The following is a 21,256-nucleotide window of genomic DNA, read 5'->3' on the forward strand; positions in this document are numbered from 1 at the left end:
AGACAAAAACATCTCAGGATAAAAACAGGCTAAAATTTTTCTTTGGCAGTTGGTAAAAAGCTCTAATATACCAAATCAATCACACGGTAGTTGAAATAAAGCCCACAAGGCACTTTGATAGCCCAACGAGCATATCACCAAGTGGAATTTGGTGCACAAACGTAAATGCATGGCTTTTTTTTCCCCCTCAAGCCATGCATGATTTTTATCCTTATTAGCTTACTACTGACACCACGTAAGTCGTATTACAGCTAACTAGGAAACAAACTTGCTTGTCTGGAATCTAGCGTTGAACTACCCATGACACTTTTGAAACCATACACTGGTAAATTAATTATATTAGAACATAAAAGAGATTCCTCCAGAAAGTGGTTATCCTGTAAGAAACATGGATATCCAGCGTTTCTTTTTGCCATGTAAGGAACACATTAATAGCTACCCAGTCACAGTCTTTTGCTTAAAATATGCACAAAATACGCCAATTTGAAAGTGGTTGGCATACAGAGTAAAAAGAAAACACAAGGAAAACAGTTATTTTCACCTCTAAAAGGATAGTTAAGTGATAAATTAACATCATTAATGAAAACCTCATTATTGCAACTACACAATACTATCGTGCCTATTCGTACTTAATTTTCTTGTGGAAATTACATTATACAACGCAGCATATAATCGGTTGTGATTGGGGGTAGGAGAGAACCAGTCGTTAACTATGACTAAAATGACTGGTTTTCCAGTGCAGTTGTCTTCTAATTAAATCTAAGTGTGGAGCACAGTCATTGAGATATGCTGTAATGATTTGCTCGGAAGTATTTTTCCCTTTGTTTTTTTCCCCTCTGCTCATCAGACTACCTTACACCTTTCAAAACTAGAGCAGCAAAAAAACCCAGCGAGCTCCTGGCAGATGCCATGCCAAGGCAGGTATTACTCACCATCCTTCCGCCCACATTCGGGAAGGCAGCTCATCTCTTTCTTAGCTTTTCCCACTAACAGGTACACACTCTGAAGCTCACAACGGCACCTCAAGTGCTATTTCAAAAGACAAGCTTCTTAATGACAAACCAGACTGCCATTTTATTGGTAGGAGAACACATACAGCTGCAGCACTCGGCACTGCATTGGGCTACGGCAGTTCAGCGCTGGGTGTCGGTACCCACCAACAGATACTCAGAGAGCACTCCAGGAGCATATTAAGCAGGTCCAAGTTTCTACACAGCTTATGGTTAGTATTTTTGACTAGATCGGACTTGGAGAAGAAATAACTTATTATATCCGAGTCTCTTATCTTTACAGTGAAAGACTGCAGGTCACCTGGTAGAGGACACAACAGATATTAAAGTGATTATAGCCCTGATCTTAGCCAGGCGATGGAGTTTGGTGCATGGGCAGGGGGGAATGGCACCTCTCCCTGTCACTGAAGTGCAGCGTTCCCACATTTGCTGTATTTCAAACACAAAAGCATCTCATGGGAGCAGGACTCGGCAGAGGCTGGGAGTGGGGCCTGAGTGGGCAAGGAAGGGGCACAGGATGGCTTTGAAAAACCAGGGAGCAGAGTGCCTATTTCCCTGCAATGGCTTGGTACCGGCCAGGCTTAAATAATGGTATTGCAAATTGAGGCCCTGGGGAATTTGGAGTGTAAAAGTGAGCTTTTGTTTGCCAAACCCCAAAAGGTATGTGGGAGATTTGGGGGTTTGTTTCCATTTAAATGGCATATGTATTTCTAAACCTTAAGTTAAACTATTTTGCCCTGCTTATTGTGCAGCCTTGCTGATCTGATACCTGGTAGGAAAAATATTTCTCTTAGCCAACATAGTGACAACTACTTAAAGTAATGATTATCTGCTACTGTACATAGCACGCCCATTTACTTCCTTCAGAACTTCTGAATGAGGAAGAAAGCAACAAATCTAATGTAATAAGCTTCGCAGGAAAAACATAAAATAAAATAAAATAAAATAAAATAAAATAAAATAAAATAAAATAAAATAAAATAAAATAAAATAAAATAAAATAAAATAAAATAAAATAAAATAAAATAAAATAAAATAGTGTATGTGGTGGGGCACGGGAAGAAACTGCGAGAAAGAAGAGCACAGCTAGAAGCCATTTGAAGGGATACAACCTTTCCAGTGTAAACACAACAGCTAATTAGTATGTTGTGATTTTAAAACACATTTTATTATTTGAAAGTAAAACAGAATTTTGCACTAAAAAAAATAAATCTTATTCTGAAGTTTTTAAAGCAGGTGGACAAAACCGTAGGCACTTATAAACATCTCCCCTACTCTTCCCTCCCCACACATGTGCAAAAATTGGGTTACTACTCTGTAAATGGGCTTAGCTCCTGTAAATATATCTCAGGATTTTAGGTGTACTTTTTCACACTGTAAGATTTCTATACAAAACCAGTTTAATCTAACTCACTCTGATTATTATTAGAAACTCATTATTTGAGGACATCTATCTTTACAGTAACCATGCGCCATTAAGGAGCACAATGCCCATAATTGTTTAAAAAAGCCATGGGGGGTGGGGGAAGGGAGAAGAGGATCAGGAGGAGGGAGAAGGTAGCGAAGGGAGGTTTTGCAATTAGAGCAGCAGCATCTACTCTGCATTTTGCCCGCTGGAACATTTACATATTAACAAACTACGTTTAAAGTTTCCCCCACCCAAAATCGTAAATGAGTCGTTTGTTGCACTTTTACTCATATTTTTGTCCTAACGCATTCAAAATGCGTTCTTACAACCACCAAGAAAAATCAAAAGCCCTTTTTACTCTATTACACACCCTTGATACCTCAAAAGAGAGAGATCGTGCCATTTAGTAAGTACAAATACTGCTAACGCCTGTCATTTTCTGGGGAAAATTCCCTATAACCCACCTCACCTCATCTAAGATTTGTTGCGAGCCTGCATATTCAAAGTCCATTCAGATTGCAGGGACTCAGTGCCTCTGATAGCAGAGCACCAGAAGTGGCAGCCTGAATTGCACTTGCTGAGATGCAACACTCTTCGTGATGTTATCTCAGACACTCAGAGTCTTCAAGCTCAAGCTGCAGCTGTTCTGGCAGCTCCCAAGCAGGAGAGAAGGGTAACTTTAGCTAAAAACTACTAGCTGGTAATGGATGGCAAGGACTTCCACTATCTCTAAACAGCTGACACCTTAGAGAAAAATAAATAGTTGTGTGCTATTTGCCTACTCCAGAAATAACAAAACACCTCTCCCTAATCAGTGGTGAAAATCGCTACTCCAGTCACTACTACTGGTGTCAGTGTGTCCATTATTCTGTACCATGTGGATAATGTGCTCAGTGATGGAAGAAATATCACATTGTAACTCCTTGAACATTTTTAGCTAACGAAAACTCCTAAAATGTCATTTATTAAGGTGTTGGGTATTCAGTCTCTACAAGCACAAATCAGATATGATTTACCTACATCTAATTTTAAAAAAAAATGCTTCTCCAACTTCTTAACTATCTATGTCTCAACAAAGACAGTCACTGCATGTTAAGGTGTGCCTTTGATATGTCTGTCGTGTTGACAAATGCTAGGGGCCAAATAACAAGAAGTACTTCTTGCTGCTCATTACGTGGCATTTACTGAGTTTCAGCTCCAGCTCTCTACTAACACTAATATTAATCTGGAAAAGAGATAACATTTCTCAGTAGGAATAGTATGGCATCAGCAAAATTAATGTTAACACTAAAGTTTGTAAACTGAAAGCAGAAAAACAAACCAGTGTTGTAGAATAAAGAATTCCTGCATGGGACAGGAATGTGAAATGAAATGAAATGAAAGTCAAAGAAAAAAATGAAAATCAATTACTATAAAAGGTTAATTGCAGCATGAACGGTTTCCAAAATATATTTATTTCAGCTTTTATCAAAGGCAGAAAGTAAGAAGTAAAGAATTATTAGAAATTCTATAAAGACATGAAAAATTACTTTAAAATCTTTAAAATAGAGTACCTGCCTGATATTTATGGTACGTTCAATACAGCACTAGCATACGTATGTATTAATATAAAGCTGCAGATCTAACAATAGGAACCACAAAAAAAAGATTTTGCAAATTAAGTGTACATTCAGCTAAATAGCTAGCAAATTTACACGCTCCTTCCATATTAAAAATAATTGAGTTTTGCTAGCTTAAACCCAGCAGCTTTCTGACTGCATGGTGATATCCAGTTCACCTATTGTCACAGGTGAGTTTAACCCTATCTTCTTTCATTAAAAAAAAAAACAAAACCAAAACACATTATTTTCATTTTGAATTCCTCTATTTAATCATATATATTACTTGCAAAGTAAGTTTAAAGCTCTTCATTAAACTTATGTATTTTAAATAAACCAATTTCATAGAGACTGAAGGAAGAGATTAATAAAAAATATATGGTCCAAACAGACTTTGCATGCAACAGCACTGAACTATACTTTTAGAGCTGCAAAAGGAAACAGAACTGTATTCATTTACCAAGAATGTATTTCTACAGTACTGTATATAGTGATGTGGTCCACAAATGCCAACAACAAGGGGCTGAAAATAGGATCAATTCTTTTCCTTCTCAGAAACAATCTTGTAAGCATCTGAGTTCCCAAAGACATAAAAGAATAGTTACTTTTCTGAGATCTTTTGATATCGCTCTTCATGGTGGAGCTATCCATGAGTGATGGGAGAAATCTCTTTTGAAAGTAAATGGTGCACCTTCAAGTGTGTTCAGATACATCTTTGCTGTTCCTTTCTGTGTTTCTCAAGTTTTACTTGAAAAGGATGCTTGATTTTTTAAATTTTGGTTTAGGTATCACAATGGGATACCTTATATCAGTCAGTGCTGGCAAACTTTATTCCTCCAGCACAGAATCTAGCTGTTTCTTTCTGTGTCAACACAGGAGGCTAAAGTAATCAGATAGGTCTAAAGAAGACAGGGGACGTTAACCTGTGCTTTCTCAGAATCTATGATGAGTATGTTCCTACGTTCAACGTGACCACGCTGAGCTGTAAGGTATATAAATAGCTACTTTTCATCTAAAAGCACAGCTATCACAGAAGCTTGCATAGTAGGGCTATCAGTTCATAATATTTAAAATGTCAATATTGATACTATTGTCAGGGATTCATCATTTCTGCATATAACTTTATCCTTCCCATCCACCCTCTGCTGTCACTCAGTAACATAAAGTAATTGTAGGCTCTTCCCCTCACCATGTCTCCAGAAGAAACACACACACTGTAACATCTGTTGTGCTGTATAGGAATATCTCTGCAGCAGCATAGTTCTCATAGTTTTATTAAGTGATAATTCAAGCTCACTATATAAATGCTTTTTATTAATGACTTGCTTGCATGATAGAACAGAGGAGACAGAAGGAGGAAAAACCTCTCAGAGGAAAATAGGGATGTTATTTGCAACATATTAAAAGGCAAATCAAATAGCAGTTGCTCTAAATAAATTGGGGGGAGGGGGATGGGGGACTTGAATGAGAACATGAAGACACATTACTGCCACAAACCTCTGTAATCCACCAGTTCCAGCCCCTTCTCACATCTCCTCTCAATATTCATTTTCAATTTCCATTCAGATTAGCAGGAGTTACACAAGCATGCATTCATGTGCCCCTTAAGTATTTTATGAAACTGAAGATGAGAAACAAAAAGTTTAATTATGACCCATACCAGAGAATCATTCATTCAGACCATGCTTAATTAGATGTGAGACAGCTATCTTAGATCATGAAGTTGGACCACAGTATGCTCTTATTCCAAATAAAATACAGATTACTGAAACCAATTTACCATTACCAAACTATAACCAGCATGACACATGCACACACACACAAAAAAAGCCACACAAATAATCATAAATAATACAGAAAACAAACCCTTTGCTTTAACAGAGTGCATGTCACATTAAAAGTATAATAGGAAAGCGTTAAAAATGGATAACAAAAGTCCAAGCAATACACGATTTCCAAATGTGGAGAAAAAATGGACTTGCATCACCAAAGTTTGCTATCGAATCAAAATAATGTCAGCACTTTTCTCCACATGACTTTCAAGATACCTGAAATTTAACTAAATATACTAGCAATAGCAGTTCTATACTTTAAAAGAACAGAAAAACTATCTCCTCAATAACAGCTAAATAATATGACTAGTAATTGCTATTTCAGTGTTTCATGGCACATTAGACTACACACTTAATAGCATATTATAAAAAATAAAAAAAGCACCAAGTGACATAACAATCATCTGTAGTTGCATTATTTTTAATTATAAGCGAGACAGATTAAACTTTTTTTTTTTTTCAAATGCAGAAAAACAGTTTAAAGAACAAAAAGTTTTATTCCATTATTTAAATATAATAACATGAGGCTATTCTTTCCATTGTACAGATACAATAGCCATTGTACCAAGGAGTGTTGCTTACATGATTAAACAGGTAGTTCGGTATTATGATATGTTTGACAGGTAGCGTTACCAGCATGGTAGGAGCAGACATACAATATTGTTATTACCACACCGTGTGTGTCGATACCTCATAGCAATATAACTCAGCAAACGAGAAGCATGAGCTCCACATTTTCATCACAGCAGATGACTCTGCGTGCTCTAATCAGCGGTGCTCTCTGCAGATTACACCTCCTCGGATCCTTCCCCTTCTCCCACTGACCTGTCGAAGCCCCATCTCCCTCCCGGTTTCTCAAGACTCTGGTAACCAAGACTGACCAACTATTTCTCTTTTCATTTTACCCTCGCTTGTCACGCAGCTAGACCAACATCAACAGGTATTTAGACGCAATAGCAGTGAAGTCCACTCGTATTTACAAGGTTGCTGCAAATACAAATTATCTTCAGAGAAACATAATACATATACACGTACCCTCTTTAACATGCTGATCAGGGGGGTGGCAGGTACAATTATTAAAGGACTGAAAGCCTTAGATTTCCTTTGACCTCCATTACAGCCTAGGACTCTCTGCTCCTTGAAGGATAAGATTGTATTTGTCGAACCTACGGTAACATATTGCAAGTGGATTTTCTCTGTTCTTCTCTATTAGCTATCGTCCTTTAAAGGAAAGCAGTTTCAGTAAAGGAGATGTATATGCTGTTTTCTGTGATTCAGAGATCTTTTATTTTCTTTATTTATTATTTTCTTAAATAAAAATAGAATGATTCTAAGGATTTTTTCATGCTTGCATTTCTCACACACTCTATAAAAATATCATTGACATAGGGTGAAAAGGTCACATGCCTTGTAGAAATGGAGCCAAATGCTCCAGTAAGGTTTTTCACCTGGAAAATATCCTTATATCTAATTCTATTTATTGGAATTTTTTATTATTATTTTAGCAACAAAAAAACTCCAGGCCCTTTCCCAGCCTAAAGTTCCCTGAAGTGGTCTTTCCCATAAGGAAGATAAGTTTTCACTTAGAGGATAGCATCTCTAGCAGCAAGAGTTTAATACTCTGCAACAATATCAGGGATACGCAATCCTGAATTTACAGCTGTTCAAATTACTTTTATAGCTATACTGTTCATTTTGGATCAGATGCTTATCTAAAATTCCATATATTTTGGTAGCCATAATATCTGATTTTAAACAGCTTCCAATAAACCAAAGAACAGTACTAAAAAAAAACAAACCTAAAAAAAACCACACACACACACACAAAAAGCCACCATGGGACAGATTCTGGGAACTGTAAATCACTGCAGCTCTTTAAAGCTAAACCATTTTATGCCAGCTAAGGATTGAGCCCAATATGCACAATTCCACTTCAAAGTTGAACTTTTTTTTTTTTTCCACAAGCACAGTGTTTTGCCTCTCATATGTTCTGCTAATAGCAAATAAGAATTTCTTTATTTGATTTATCCCAAATTATTTCTATACTTATTTTATGCCTTTTGTTATCAATGACTTAAGAGGGGGGAAAAGTGCTGATTGATCAATTAATCAAGCTTTATTGACACGCTATATTTTTCAATATTTCAGAAATGTCTGCAGAACAATTTCCTCCAATCATAAGATCAATGAATCAATGTAAAACCCCAGTAATTAAATTTATCAACTCGATATCAATAAATCTGGCACTTTATGAAAGTATTATGTGAAGTTTGTTCTCTTAAGGGGTATATTGATTCGGGGCAAAGAGCCAAATATTTCTATTATTAGATCTGGGAATGCTAGATCAAAACTCAGTCTATTATAAACAACATACAAATGTTTCATATACAGAGATCTCATGCGGATTCTGTACCATTAAACCCACTCCTAACAAGCAGATAAGCCTATTAATTGATGATTAAGACTACAGGAAGATCAGTCATTACGTTCAATGCTTCTTGTATGCATTCATTGAACAAACATATTGACAGGAAGCGTACAAAATCATTTTCCTCTAGAATTTATATTTTAAAAAAGGAGGAGACCATCTAAACAAAAGCAGATTATAAACCTTATTCGTGCAGTATAAAATAGCCTCTATTAATTAATTAAAATTTGAACCTAAAGCTTTGCAGTCTGAAACAGATTATCACATCTCTCTCCATCATATACAGCACTATTATTAATTAAAAGATGAACAGTAAAGCCTAAAGATGACATATATGATAAGAGCAATGTTAAAAAAAAAAAGAAACAAAACCAGCATCCAAACATTTTTACACTTCACAGGACTAGTATACAAACTATTCTGAAATACACGTTTTATTACTGTCCCTTACTGTGATGTGTAAGCAAGAAGGGCACAAAAGTTCATGAAGAGCTATTTTATCAGTCATAAGAAAATGAGTAGTAGTCTCTTTATAATGAGGAAAAAATTCCACTTAAACAAAAAAAAAAGTTTTAAGGATAAAAGAACAGTTAATGACATCAGACTGTCATTTGTTCTTGTGAACTGTATGATGAAGAGATCAATAACAATACAATCTTCATATTTTCTAAAATGCTGCTGGAATAAGAGAGCAGATACACGTGTTTTCACAGATGTTCCAATAAATAAAAAACAATTTGACTGTGTACAGCAAGTATCTTATTATGAAGGGGGAAATAACAACAAAAACCCCAAACCCGCCAGATTCATGTAGGAGTCACATCCTGTTACAAACATCAAACAACAATGAGCCTTTATTACCACGCTATGATTCCTTCATTTCAAACATGATTAATTAGCAAGTATTACACTCACCAAAACTCCCACCACGCTGCTGTTTGTTGCCTATTTGCAAATGGGTCTCTATCAAGTATCCATAAGTATTAGCCTCATTTGTGACACTGAAGAAAAGAAGTCAAAGCATCCTGATTTAAGGAAGACTTCCCTCATACCTTAGCGGATAAGAAAAAAAAAAAAAAAAAGGAAAAGAGAAAAAAAAAAAAAAAAGGAAAACACACACACACAAACCAAACCCCTCTCTTTCATTCAGTTGGAGGGATTCCCTGATAATCCAAACACAAACTTCATGCAAAATGAAAAACTTTTCTAAAAAGTCACTAAACAATTATAATGACTGAAAATAAACACAGACGAGGGAAAAGATCAGGTTAGACTTTGTTTTGGTCTTTTCTGTCTTGAAACCTCGCTTTATATTCAATTTGAAATACTCTGCTTCTCTTGAGAAAGAAAGTATGGTTCACATGTCAAAAATGGAAACAAAAAGAGGATGAGGAGGGGAAGACACACTTAGCAGGACTCATAACATGTTTTAAGCTGTGCAAACAGATGTCTCCAAACGTACCCTCATTTGCAATAAACATTACTTTGGCAGTAAACAAAAGTTTGCTTCATGAGGAGGAGAGGTGAAATCGACATTAAAAATACAGTAGAAGACACAAGACTGAGATGAGAGGAAAAAAAAAAAAAAAGGTATCTGAGATTGCCTCCTCAGACTGAACACTATAAATACCATCACAAAAACAACTATGGAAAAAGGCTCAATTTGAAAGCAACAGATGTATTCCTGAGCAAGAAAATACCCCTGATGAAATAACGCACAAGCATACAGAAAGGATCTTTAAAACTACGAACACAGATGCATGCACGGCAAAGGTAAAGTTTCAACATGAAAATAAAAATTAGGTGGAAGATCCGATACCTCCTTGGTTTACCAGCTCTGTATCACAGATACTTGATGATTTTGTCACGCCCTGAGCGGAGTCATTTTTAAGTGCAAATCGGTCCTACTCTCTCCAGCTTTTTCAATTTTATAAATTTGGGATCAAAAACATCAAAGCAGCTTCCACTTCAGACCTAACTTTTAGAGGATCAATGTGACAAGTCATTGCTTGATAGATGTTTCTCTTGATAAACGACTTGTTCAAAAGAGACATTGTAGCTTTCATTTCCTGACCACAACACACTTTTAATTTGCAACAGCAGAGCTGCTGGAGTGTGACTAGTTCCCACTTTCCAGCCCTTCAGGATTGTGGCACTGTCAGGCCACATACATGGGCAAAACAAAAACTCAGGCAGAGGTGCATCCCCAGCAAGAATTGCAGCGAAACTTTTCCTCTGAAAAGAGCCCCGTTACATCTGATTTCTCTAAAGAGTGGGCTTTGAACCCCCCTCCCCACCACCTCCAACCCCTAACATTTTAGGGAATGCGGAGGGAAGCGAGGAGAAACCATATCTGGCAATATATACTTAAGTGCCATAGTATATATACCGCTGCCTGATACTACCGTGTTTATTACACGTATATATATTACCGCTACTGTAATTATTATTATTATCTGGGAATCGCATTTAACAGTCCAAACCGTCCACACCATCCAATTTCAGCTCTCAGCATACTGTCCGATTCCCGATTTAAAATTTATAAATGTAATATCCTCCTCATCACAAGCAGCAGTCCAATCTGCTCTGAATATATATTACAGCTTTAACATCACAGAGGGAAATCTCCCATCTGGCAATCACATTCGCTCCAACAGCTCTAGGAAGAAAAAAAAAAAAAAAATGTTCCGCTCTCGCTCGCTCGCTCTCCTCCTTAAAACATTTCTCAGGGCAAATTATGTGCATCTAAAATAAACAGTCGCCTTATTGATCGCTTCAAAGTCAACAAGTTCTAAATGCAAAATGCAATCAGATCATTCCCATCGTATAGCACCCAGGATATGTTTAGCAATATAGTCACCTACAACACCAAAATAGTGTACATTGTGCAACTGCTCTCTCAATCTCTTTCTTGCATTCAGATATGTTATTACGAGAGATCATCAGCCACACAAGCCAGACCTCCCCTTATCCCAAACCACACACACACACACACTCTCTCTCTCTCTCTCTCTCCTAGGGTCTCTCTCCATCCTTATTTGTTGCTACCACACGCTATTAAAAGTGGACGTACCCCCTTTTTGGTTGCACAAAACAGACTAATAGTCGCTTCTGTTGTTAGTTCTTTAGTCTTAATTGCATACCTAGAGGTGCATCTCCTGCACCACTAGGAGACCTATTGAAATTCCCCATGCTCCATTTTATCTGACTTTTTTGGAGGAGGGGGCGGCATGGGGGGCTGGAGAGTGACCGTTAAAATGAAGCCAGTTTCAGCACCTGATTATTTCATTCTGCTACACGTTCAGAACAGAGCAGTGGGAACCAGACACTTGTAAACTGAGCATGAAATACCACTTATTAAACAGTATTAAACAGTCAGCCACAACACTGGGTTTGTTTGTTTACATGCAAAACATTCCCCCTACCCCACATCAGTTAAAACCTCTAGCAGATGATTACGCTGAAAGTAAAAGAGGGAAAAGCAGCCAGAGTTCGAGTAAATAATCAAAAATAACAATAATAATAATTAGTTTGCAAAAGGAAAAGATGCATTTCAGGCATGTATGCATGACTATGTAGACATATAGGTGCATATATTCATAGCTACGCAATTGCACCTTCTCCAGTCAGCGAGTTTTACTAATTTACATACCATTGGAGTTCAGTGGTGTATACAGTGCACTGTGAGTAACATGCAACTTTAGGTTTTACAACTGAGGTCAATACAATAGACAAAACTAACGCTATAATCAAAGCAGAAATGATAAACAAATGATAGCAAGAGAAAAAAATGCTTATATATACACGAGTGAAAATATACTATTAAACATTAGGTATTTATTACAAAATATTTGCATGCAGAGTCCTCGGTGCGTTATCATGCCATTTAAATTTGTCTTTGCTATTTAGATGCAAAGGAAGTAGATCCCAAAACGGACATACCATAAACACTGGTGCTACTGATCATTTCTTGCTGGCAGCACAAAAAGCTGAATTGGATTTTTCACAAGCAGGAATTCCAAAGGTTGCTTTTCATTAAAGCCACTTTTCCTCTCAGCTATCAAATGTCACTGCCTTGAAACGTGGGCCCTTTCGTCAGGTATTCATTTAACCTACATGCATATAATTAAGTGGGAAAGCAACATCAACAAAAAGGGGATCTCAGATCACAAGAGAAGAAAGAAAGGGGGAAAAAAAGCACATGACCAGGAATGCAAGTCCATGTCAATTTCACTCACTCCCATTGAAACTAACAAGAGCTCCAGGGAGGATAGTAATAGGATCAGTGGATTGTATATACCATTAAATTATACATCTTTCTCTCCCTTCCGAGCCAACAATACGCCCACCACGCTGTACCCCCTCCAAGATGATGTGCTTACATTTTACTGCAACAGCTCCTCTGACATATCCGTGCCCCCCCAGCCGAGACACAGCAATTTAAACCCAACTTTTGTTTTGCGAGCTTCTTATTTGCACTTATTTGCTCCGAAGTTACTTGTCTCAAAGTCCAGCCCCGCGTTCCCGGCAGTTTATTATTTTTAATGCAACTTGAAAATAAATCCAATTAGGAGGAGGAGGTGGGGAGGGAGCTTGCGATCGCCAACTCTTAATCTGCCTACTATTGTTGGCAATGATCAAGGAGGAAAAACCATGCACTGCGATTGTATAGCTGGACTTTCCAGACTACGATTAGGAAAGCAGAGCGGAGTATTTAACATCAAAAAACGACCGCGAATTAGACAAAATACTTCGGGCACGAGCGGGCGCTTAAAAAATACACGGCTGTCTCGGAGAGCTTTGAGATTAAACAAAATTTAAACCGGTGGTAGGAACACCGAAGGAAAAAAAAAAAAAAAAAAAAAAAAAAAGAGGGAGAGAGAGAGAGAGGGAAAGAGAGATCCTCTTACCTGGAGATTTGGTACGAGCACCCGATAGGTTAGAGTAGCATCGATCCGATGTGTTTGCTGATGAATGGGGGCTCGGGTTAAGTGAAGGTGCCTATGATTTGAAATCATTCCAAGTTTTTGAAGGGAAGACTGACTGCAGCCTCTGCCATGTTGGAATTTCAAACCCAAAACAGCTGCTTTGCAAGGAGCCAGCATGCCAGCAGCTGGACGCCTGCGCAGAGCGCCGCCGAGCCAAATTCAAATCACTTTCACGCGAAGAGCCAAAGATCAGTTTTCAAAGGGGGAGCGGCGCGGGGGGCGGGGGCGCTCCGCGGTCCTGCGCGCCGGGGCCGCCGCTTCCCGCGGGGGGCTGCGGGACGGCTGCGCCGCCGCCTCGCTCCCGCTCCCCGCGGCGGCGGGACGGGGGCTGCCGGCTGCCGGCTCGCGGCGGGGCTCCCTCCGGGCGCGGCGGCGCTCGGCGGCCCGGAGGAGGGCCGGGGCCTAGCGGCGGCCCGCGGCCGCGGGGCAGGCGGGCAGGGAGCCGGCGGCGGAGGTCGCCCGCCCGCCCGCCCCGCTCCGGCGCGGCCGCCTCGGGCCGGGGCCGGAGCCGGGGGGGAGCCCGGCCCGGCCTGCGCGGCTCCCCCCCCCGCCCCGCCGCCCGGCCTCTGCGCCGCGGAGCCGGGTGTCGCCGGCCGCCACCGCCTCCCTCCCGAGGAAAATGGCCGGGGCGAGGTGCCCCGGCGCCGGCGGGCTGGTCCCGGCCGGGGCGGCGGCCAGCGCCGCGCGGGCTCGCGCTGCCCCCGCGCCTTTCCCCGGGAGATCCGGCGGCCCGCGGGGGCTCGGCGGCGAGCGGCCGCGGCGAGACGTTCCCGGTAGCCGGCAATGGCTGAGGGGCCCCGGCAGCCACACCTCCCTCTGCCCGCGCGGCCCCGGCCCCAGCTCTGGCTCCGGCTCCGGCTCGGCGGGGGAAGCCGCCCCGGCCCGCAGCTGCCGGGGACTCCCCTCGCCTGAGAGGAATTCCCCGGGGAGCTCTTGGACGGGGCTCCCCAGCCTCGTCGTGCCGGCAGGGAAGGCGTGAAGTGGCCAGGCAGCACGGGTTGGGCCCTCCCTCTCACACACCGGCTGTGCTCTCTGGCAAACGGGTCTTCTACGGCTCACCCCGCCGAGGCCCGCCGCTGGGCCCACTACATGGGGCACCCTGCCCGGCCAGGGCACCCCACGCCCCTACACACGGCCGTGACTGCATCGGTCAGAAAGGGGCCGACGGCTGCACGAGAGGCTCACCACATTCCTGGCTTTGCACCACGAGCAGCTTTCAGGGCTTCATCTAACGAGGGGCCATGCCATGCTGTCTGGGTGCTAGCAGGTGGGCTCAGGGATGCGGTTCTCCCAGAGCCTCACTGCCTCTCCTCTTGGTCCTGCTGAGGCATTAAGGATGCCTGGGAAGGGTGTCTGTCCATCCTGGATGTAGAAGAGCTGTATTACGTTTTCTTAGGAAGACGTGCTAGGAGTGTGTGTTGTGGAGGAGGCAGAGGAGACCAGTTGCAGGGGATTAGCACCTGGAGGAACGGGAATGGGCTGGTCAACAGGCTGGTTTTCTTGAAAGTAATACAGTAGGCCTAAACAAAGCTCAGTAGTTGCCAGTAGAAGCTGCTGTGAGCTGTCTCAGCCAGTCCTTATTTTACCAGGTAACATAAGAGGAAAACTACACAGGAAGCCCTGATTGATGTGGTCCATGAAGCTATTCAGTCAAGTCAAAATGATTTTCAATAGCTGAAGACTCTTCTGGGAGACCAGAGCTCTCCAGGTGACAAATCTGTGCCTAGAGATTGGAAAGGAAAGGACAGGACAGGACAAGACATAGCAACATGGCTAGAAAAACTTCTGATTATTGAGGATACTGCAGATGTTCCTGGCTCACATGGGGTATCACTGGGGTAGCTACATGATGAAAGTGTTGCTAGTGCAATGACAAGGTGTCCTTAAGCAAGGAGATGCTTCTAGAGTGTTACAGTTTATACTGTTGAAACTGCTTTTGTTTCCCATTATCTCTCTCCCCCCCCCCCCCCCCCCCAAAAAAAAAAAAAAAAAAATACATGTGAAAACACAATTCAACTGAGTATTGGCATATATAGAGATACGTTCAGAACGTGCAGCTTTGACCAACATAACGATAGTAACAGAAGTCTATAGAAATCACTTTGAGGCATCCTCCCAGAGCAGCCAGCAGACAAGAACCCACACACCGTGGCCCTGTCTGCAGTGTGCTCTTCAGACGGCTTTCCCTTGCCCTTCGCAGTGGGCAAGCAGTGGGCCCTGGGTCTGGAGCAACCTGTTACCAGTACAGCTGGCCACTTGTCCTCCCTTCTGCAACAGCTTGTGGCTATTAAGTGGCAGCTTTGGCATCAACACAAGGAAGTAACAGTTCCAAATGCAGGTAACACATCAGTAGCTTCTGGTGTTCACTCATTTGACCAAAGTACACATATACTTTGTAGTCTCTGATGCTGAAATGTGCAGAGCAGCATATTGCCTCTGCCAGTGTTGCCAGCACTGAAAATAAAAGTCATGATCCCAAGGTCATGAGATTGGGCTAAAAATCAGACCATTAAACATAAAAAATGATTCTTTTTGTCTTTGTTCTTTTATACATTAGGGTTTCTTTTCCCATTTTTCTCCCCAAACCATGACATTGTATACTTTTTTCCTCAATTTAAAGATGAGGTTTTTTACACAATTACAGAGCTCCACAACTTGTAGTTGTATGAAAACAACAGCAACTCTCATAAGGCATAGGGTGTCAAAATTATTAGATGAGCACCAGTGCTTTTGAAATTTTCTCACCAGTGAAGAATACACTTATCAATCTTGGTATTGCATTAACCTCAGTATTTTCATTTTATATACCTATATTTTTCTTCCCTTAAGGCTTCTCATGCCACATTAAAATAGCCGGAGTTGAAACAATAGCCATGCAGTATATGTTTGTATGGGTTGACATTCATCTCTGTGCAGAAGGTCACCATAAGACTGACGTACCACATTAAGTCCTTATTTTGAGCTCTGAATTAGGCTGAAGTGAAGGCCTTGTTCAGCTCATCAGTACGTGGATGAATTCCACTCTTTGTTTAAAATGCCACCAAACAGTCCTTATCCTTTTGAAAGGGAAATTCTCACAGACTTTCAAATTGGGAATGTTACTTTGAGCCTATTTCAAGATCCAGGTGAAACGTTCACGATGAAATTCAAAACCACATGAAACTTGCCTGGCTTCAGGTTTTGTTACAAACTCCAAACTCAGACCAGGCTCCTTGAAAGGTTCACAGACCTTTTCAGCAAATCTAGATTAATAACATTTAAACAATTTGAATTGTGAAAGCAAAACAAAATAACCAAAAATCCCAGGAAAAAAAGAAAAAGAAAAAGAAAAAGAAAAAGAAAAAGAAAAAGAAAAAGAAAAAGAAAAAGAAAAAGAAAAGAAAGAACAGCATCTAACAATGCTACCACATCAGTTCTCCCAGCAATGCTGACACGATACATGCATTGTAGCTACTACATAGTGTATCTTGTAAAGGTTTTTAAGAGCTATAATGTAAATAACAGTGTTCTGTGAAATAGTCTTTACATTAAGTACATGGATTTTGTTTGTATATGAGAGTAAGTTTTCCAAGTTCAACAGGGTCTGTGCTCCCCTCATACACTGGCAGTGCAGACTGTCAGGGCTGGGTCTCCCACCTGCTTTGCTCCATCTGTGTGGGGAAATCCCTTCATTCTGCCACTGCTGGACATCTCATGGGACAAGTGTAGCTATAATTGTCTGCCAGGATGAGCTTCAATAAATGACCCACAAGTGTTCTTTTATTGGAGGTGTAGTCATTTGTGAACATATAAACAAACTAGTCTCATCTTTTGTTAGGAGTACAAAATTTTCAAGAGGTCAGGCAACCCAAATCAGATATTTCAACTCTTCAGCTCCTCCCTGAGCAGCTGAAGTGGCTCCAGATCCCATGTCCTGACACATTTCCAGAATGCGCATGGTAGTACAGACCTTCACAGGCCTCTCTCATCAGATGGGAAATGCTACCTCATCTCTCTGGTTTGGTCAGTCACAGAAACCTTTCTCTTTAGCTAGAGGTTCAGTCTGTTCCCCAGAAGAATCACACTGCTGCCTTTTTGAGTGTCAGCTTGAGCATGATGGCTGCTTCAGCTTGCTGGAGCTGAGAATCCCAAGAAGCAATGACACCTGCATGGACCTTAAAATATGTGCAAAAGTGGATTAGAAGGAGCTGTCTCTTTATTGCATATAGGCAAATAACATCTTGTTGAACTGATGTCCTAAAAAAGCCCTATAGCAAACAATGGGACGATGGTCAAACACAGAGAGGGAATGCATTGCAAATTTCCACAAAATGTTACACATTGCTTCCAGGTTCTTCCCAGGCAGCTGCAAGAGATAAATTCCTCCCCATTACACTGCTGTCCTGCACTGTTTGACTGGAGCTTCAAACATGACCTAGTCCTAGGTCACAGACTAAGCCAGGAACACATAATGTCTTTGACTCTTTCAGCACACAGCATGCCAACTAAGGTACTAACAGGTACTAATATCACAAAAACAAAAAAACAAAACAAAACAAAACAAAAAAAAAAAAAAAAAAAAAACAGTAGGCCATACTAAATATTACTTCTGCCTGTGTCTGAAATTAAAAGATTTGTGTAGATTGCCTTTGTCTGCCAATGTCCATAGTGACTTCTTGCATTTTTGCTGTGCTGATCTAAGAAAAAAACAAACAAACAAAAAAACACACTGTAAAAAGATGTAACTATTGGGAGTTGGTTTCTGGGGTTTTGCAGTATAGCATTTCCAATATTTTTGTTCTCTTGTTTATTCATTTCCAAGTCCATGGAATGGGGACTGAGTCCCCTTGATTTCACTGAGATTTTGAGCCAGAACCTTTATTGGTCATGTTTGGTTGTTTTGTTATTTGATGCTTTTGGCATCACAAAGCTATTGGTCTCTAAAGTCACTTCCATTTTCCATTTTAGTCCTAGAGGACAAATTGTTCACAATATCCAACAAAAATATTCATTTAGCAAGTGCCCTGTGTAACACAACAATATATAGATGTTTGTCATATAAACATCTGACAAGACCTATACCTTCTGGCATTTCTTGAATTTTGAGTGCTTAATATTTTTACTTTGGTAGCAAATGCATTTTTTAAACAATTTCTCTTTCTCTTTCTCTCTCTCTCTCTTTTTTTTTTTTTTTTTTTTTTTAAAGCAAACTTTAATACAGAAAGTCCTTTCTGGAGAACTAGAGGAAGGAGTTGAACATCTTTAGAGTTTTTGTTGACCATCTTCCTTTATTTTTCACTGTGTTATTTATTAACTGGATAAGAACCACACTAATCCCTGCCATTTGCCTTAACAGATATATTCATGTGTTGTTTTAATCATTTGAAATAGCATATTCCCATTTAAATTAGAGGAAGGTGAGCTGACTACTTGAGACCAGTAGGCTGCAGAAACATTGGACCATGACAATGGACTACCAAGGCTCAGGAATGACAGTTGCACACCTATTATTTCTCTTTTTCTTGTCTCTAAATCCTTACAAATATTATCTTTGTCTTGGTGTCTTTCATATTCGCTCCGTCATTCCATATCTCAATCACAATCCTTCCCGTTTGCTCCCATATCTAGTACCAGTCTCACTCACAAGTTCTTCTCCTAAACCACATTTTATGACCTTTGACTTGTGCATTTTTCCAGTGCACAACACATTTTCTTTTTTTTTTTTTTCCTCTTCTGCATTCCAGTCAAGCCGATTCTTATTCCATGTTGTCCAGTGATTTGCAGGAAGAAGGCCAGGAACATCTGATAGACACCTTTATTCTCTTTGTATTTAGCACCACTGGCAACTGAAAAGAGAAATCTGAGAGCAAATCCTGCTCAGATCTGCAAGCCCCGGGAAAGAATACATCCACTGCAGACAGAATCTTTGAAGAAGCTAGTAAATGAAATATGCAAACAATTTTGCAGAGGATCAGGTTTCTCCAGACTGAGTAAGACCTTCATAGGATGATGTAGGAGGAATATTCCCTTCCTAAGCTCTGAGTCCCACTATAAGCAAGTAGTCAACAAAATATTTCAAAAATTTCTTAACAGAAGCAATACAGATTTTCCCTCAGTGCACTCTGAGAAACAGCTGACCATATGTGCTGAAAGTTTTGAAAAAATAGCCCAAGGCAGATATTTGGCATGAAAATTGCTGCCCAGTGGTCTATGCTTGACAAAGCTATAAGCAACTGGAAAAAGGTTCTTATAATGAAGCCTTGACTCAAAGCATTCCTCTGTTAGAGCCTACAATTAATGATTACCAATAACAAAAATGTATCTTGCTTAATGCTTAATACGTAATGACTTAACTTAGTCAGTCCCTAGAAAGAAAAAAAAAAACAAAACACTTTGTTTTGGAAAGTGAAAAGGTGAAAATTAAATAATCACATATTTGCAGAATTACAGCCAATGTCATTTTTTTTTCGAAGCACTCTATATGCTCTTCTCAGAAATATCCTGTATACCATCTCCAATGCACATTATAAGGTCTCCCATTTACTTGACAAGTGTAATTAACTTTGGAATCAAAGAAAAGAAAAATATTTAGCAGAACACTAAAATTGCTCAAAATCACACATGTACAAAAAAAAAAAAAAAAGTTTGCCTTATAAAATACATGCTACAGATTCTGCATGTCTGATAAAATACCCACAGGACTTTATTTACTGATGTTTTAGGAGTAGATTTTTACCTTTTTTTTTTTTTTTTTTCTGTTTTTGGATGAGTAAAGGTTCCTTTAGTCTTAGACAAACGCCTTGCTCTAAGTAACACTCATACACCATGGTATTGATATTTGTAGAATAGAATTCCTTTTACAGTAAAATTAAGACAATGTGTATGACTTATTGCTTTAAACATTGTCTTTAGTGTTGATGTGGGTGCATTTAAGTCATGAAACAACATTACCAATCTATCTTGACAGTCATCTCTAAACGTTTTCATTATCTAAAGCTTATCAAACAAGTGAAACATCTGTATCCATTCTATCCAGGGATTTATCTTTAGGAATGTCATGTTTATGAGAATTAATCAAATATCCAAAATAAAGAACCTTTCCAGCATGCAAAAGTAGCAATGTATCAGACAAGTACACTTTACTTTTTTTTTTTTTAAGAAGAAAAATTAAAAACAAAACAAAACAATTCAGACTTCAAACATCTCTGTTCAGATAATAGGAGCAACGCAGATCTTCTACATGTGACATTCTTCCAAAACAAGAAAAATATTGTCTCACTTAGGAGACAAATAAGTTAATTAAGTAAATTAATACAGTTGGGTTTAGTTCTATCAATGAGAGTATCCTTCCTCACTGCCTGTAATGTAATAACTAAATCTTGCTAACTTGTACTTTTCTTCTAACTTCCTTAGAAAGTTCAAATTTGCTAAATGCACAGTGTTGGCTGCAATCAACAAGACACTTAAGTATGTGCTTAATTTTGTGCACATGAGTAATCGCATTAAAGTAAATGGAACTCAAATGCTCAAAGTTAAGCACACACTTAAGTGCTCTGCTGGATCAGGGCCAGGGCATGACAACTTGCAGGTCATCCTTACTGCATAGAAAGAGATCACAAACCTTAAATGTGCTGTAGAAAGCTCCTCCACACTTCACATCAACAGTACCAAATGCAAGGACAAAAATACGGTAATAAGTAGCTGCTGCATTCTTTTCTTCCATTACAATTCACTAAACTGGCAGTGGTAGTTACGATATAGCAAATTACCAATACAATAAATTCTCTTAATAAGTATCCATAAAATTACAATTTATTTTAAAGATCATCGTTTGTAATTCTATTCTCATAAGACCATTAGACACATGGGTCTTTTTAATTTTAAAAGACCTACTAATAGTTCTCACAAAAGAATTTATTCAAGACCTTGACCTTAAATTGATAAAATTGCACAGCTTAATCAGAATTAAAGATGAGTCAAAGTACTGTACAATATTATCATGGGGGTCAACAT

At 39.7% G+C, this 21,256-nt stretch overlaps 1 protein-coding gene across 2 annotated transcripts in view; it reads right to left on the minus strand.

The window, feature by feature from the left end:
• The window catches only part of FIGN (fidgetin, microtubule severing factor), a 103,672-nt gene extending 89,404 nt beyond the window's left edge, over nucleotides 1-14,268 (minus strand). The window contains exons 1-2 of one of the 2 annotated variants that reach the window (XM_005026891.6): nucleotides 13,187-14,268; nucleotides 12,219-12,388 (exon numbers count right to left, since the gene is read on the minus strand). In XM_005026891.6, coding sequence (XP_005026948.1) covers nucleotides 12,219-12,243 — 25 coding nt within the window. In that variant the 5' untranslated portion in view covers nucleotides 12,244-12,388; nucleotides 13,187-14,268. The remainder of the gene's footprint in view (nucleotides 1-12,218; nucleotides 12,389-13,186) is intronic. The other variant, XM_005026892.6, reaches the window with a different exon arrangement.
• Between the last annotated feature and the right edge of the window lie 6,988 nt (nucleotides 14,269-21,256).

The sequence above is a fragment of the Anas platyrhynchos genome, chromosome 7 (assembly GCF_047663525.1).
Source record: "Anas platyrhynchos isolate ZD024472 breed Pekin duck chromosome 7, IASCAAS_PekinDuck_T2T, whole genome shotgun sequence".
In the NCBI taxonomy this organism is placed as follows: domain Eukaryota; kingdom Metazoa; phylum Chordata; class Aves; order Anseriformes; family Anatidae; genus Anas; species Anas platyrhynchos.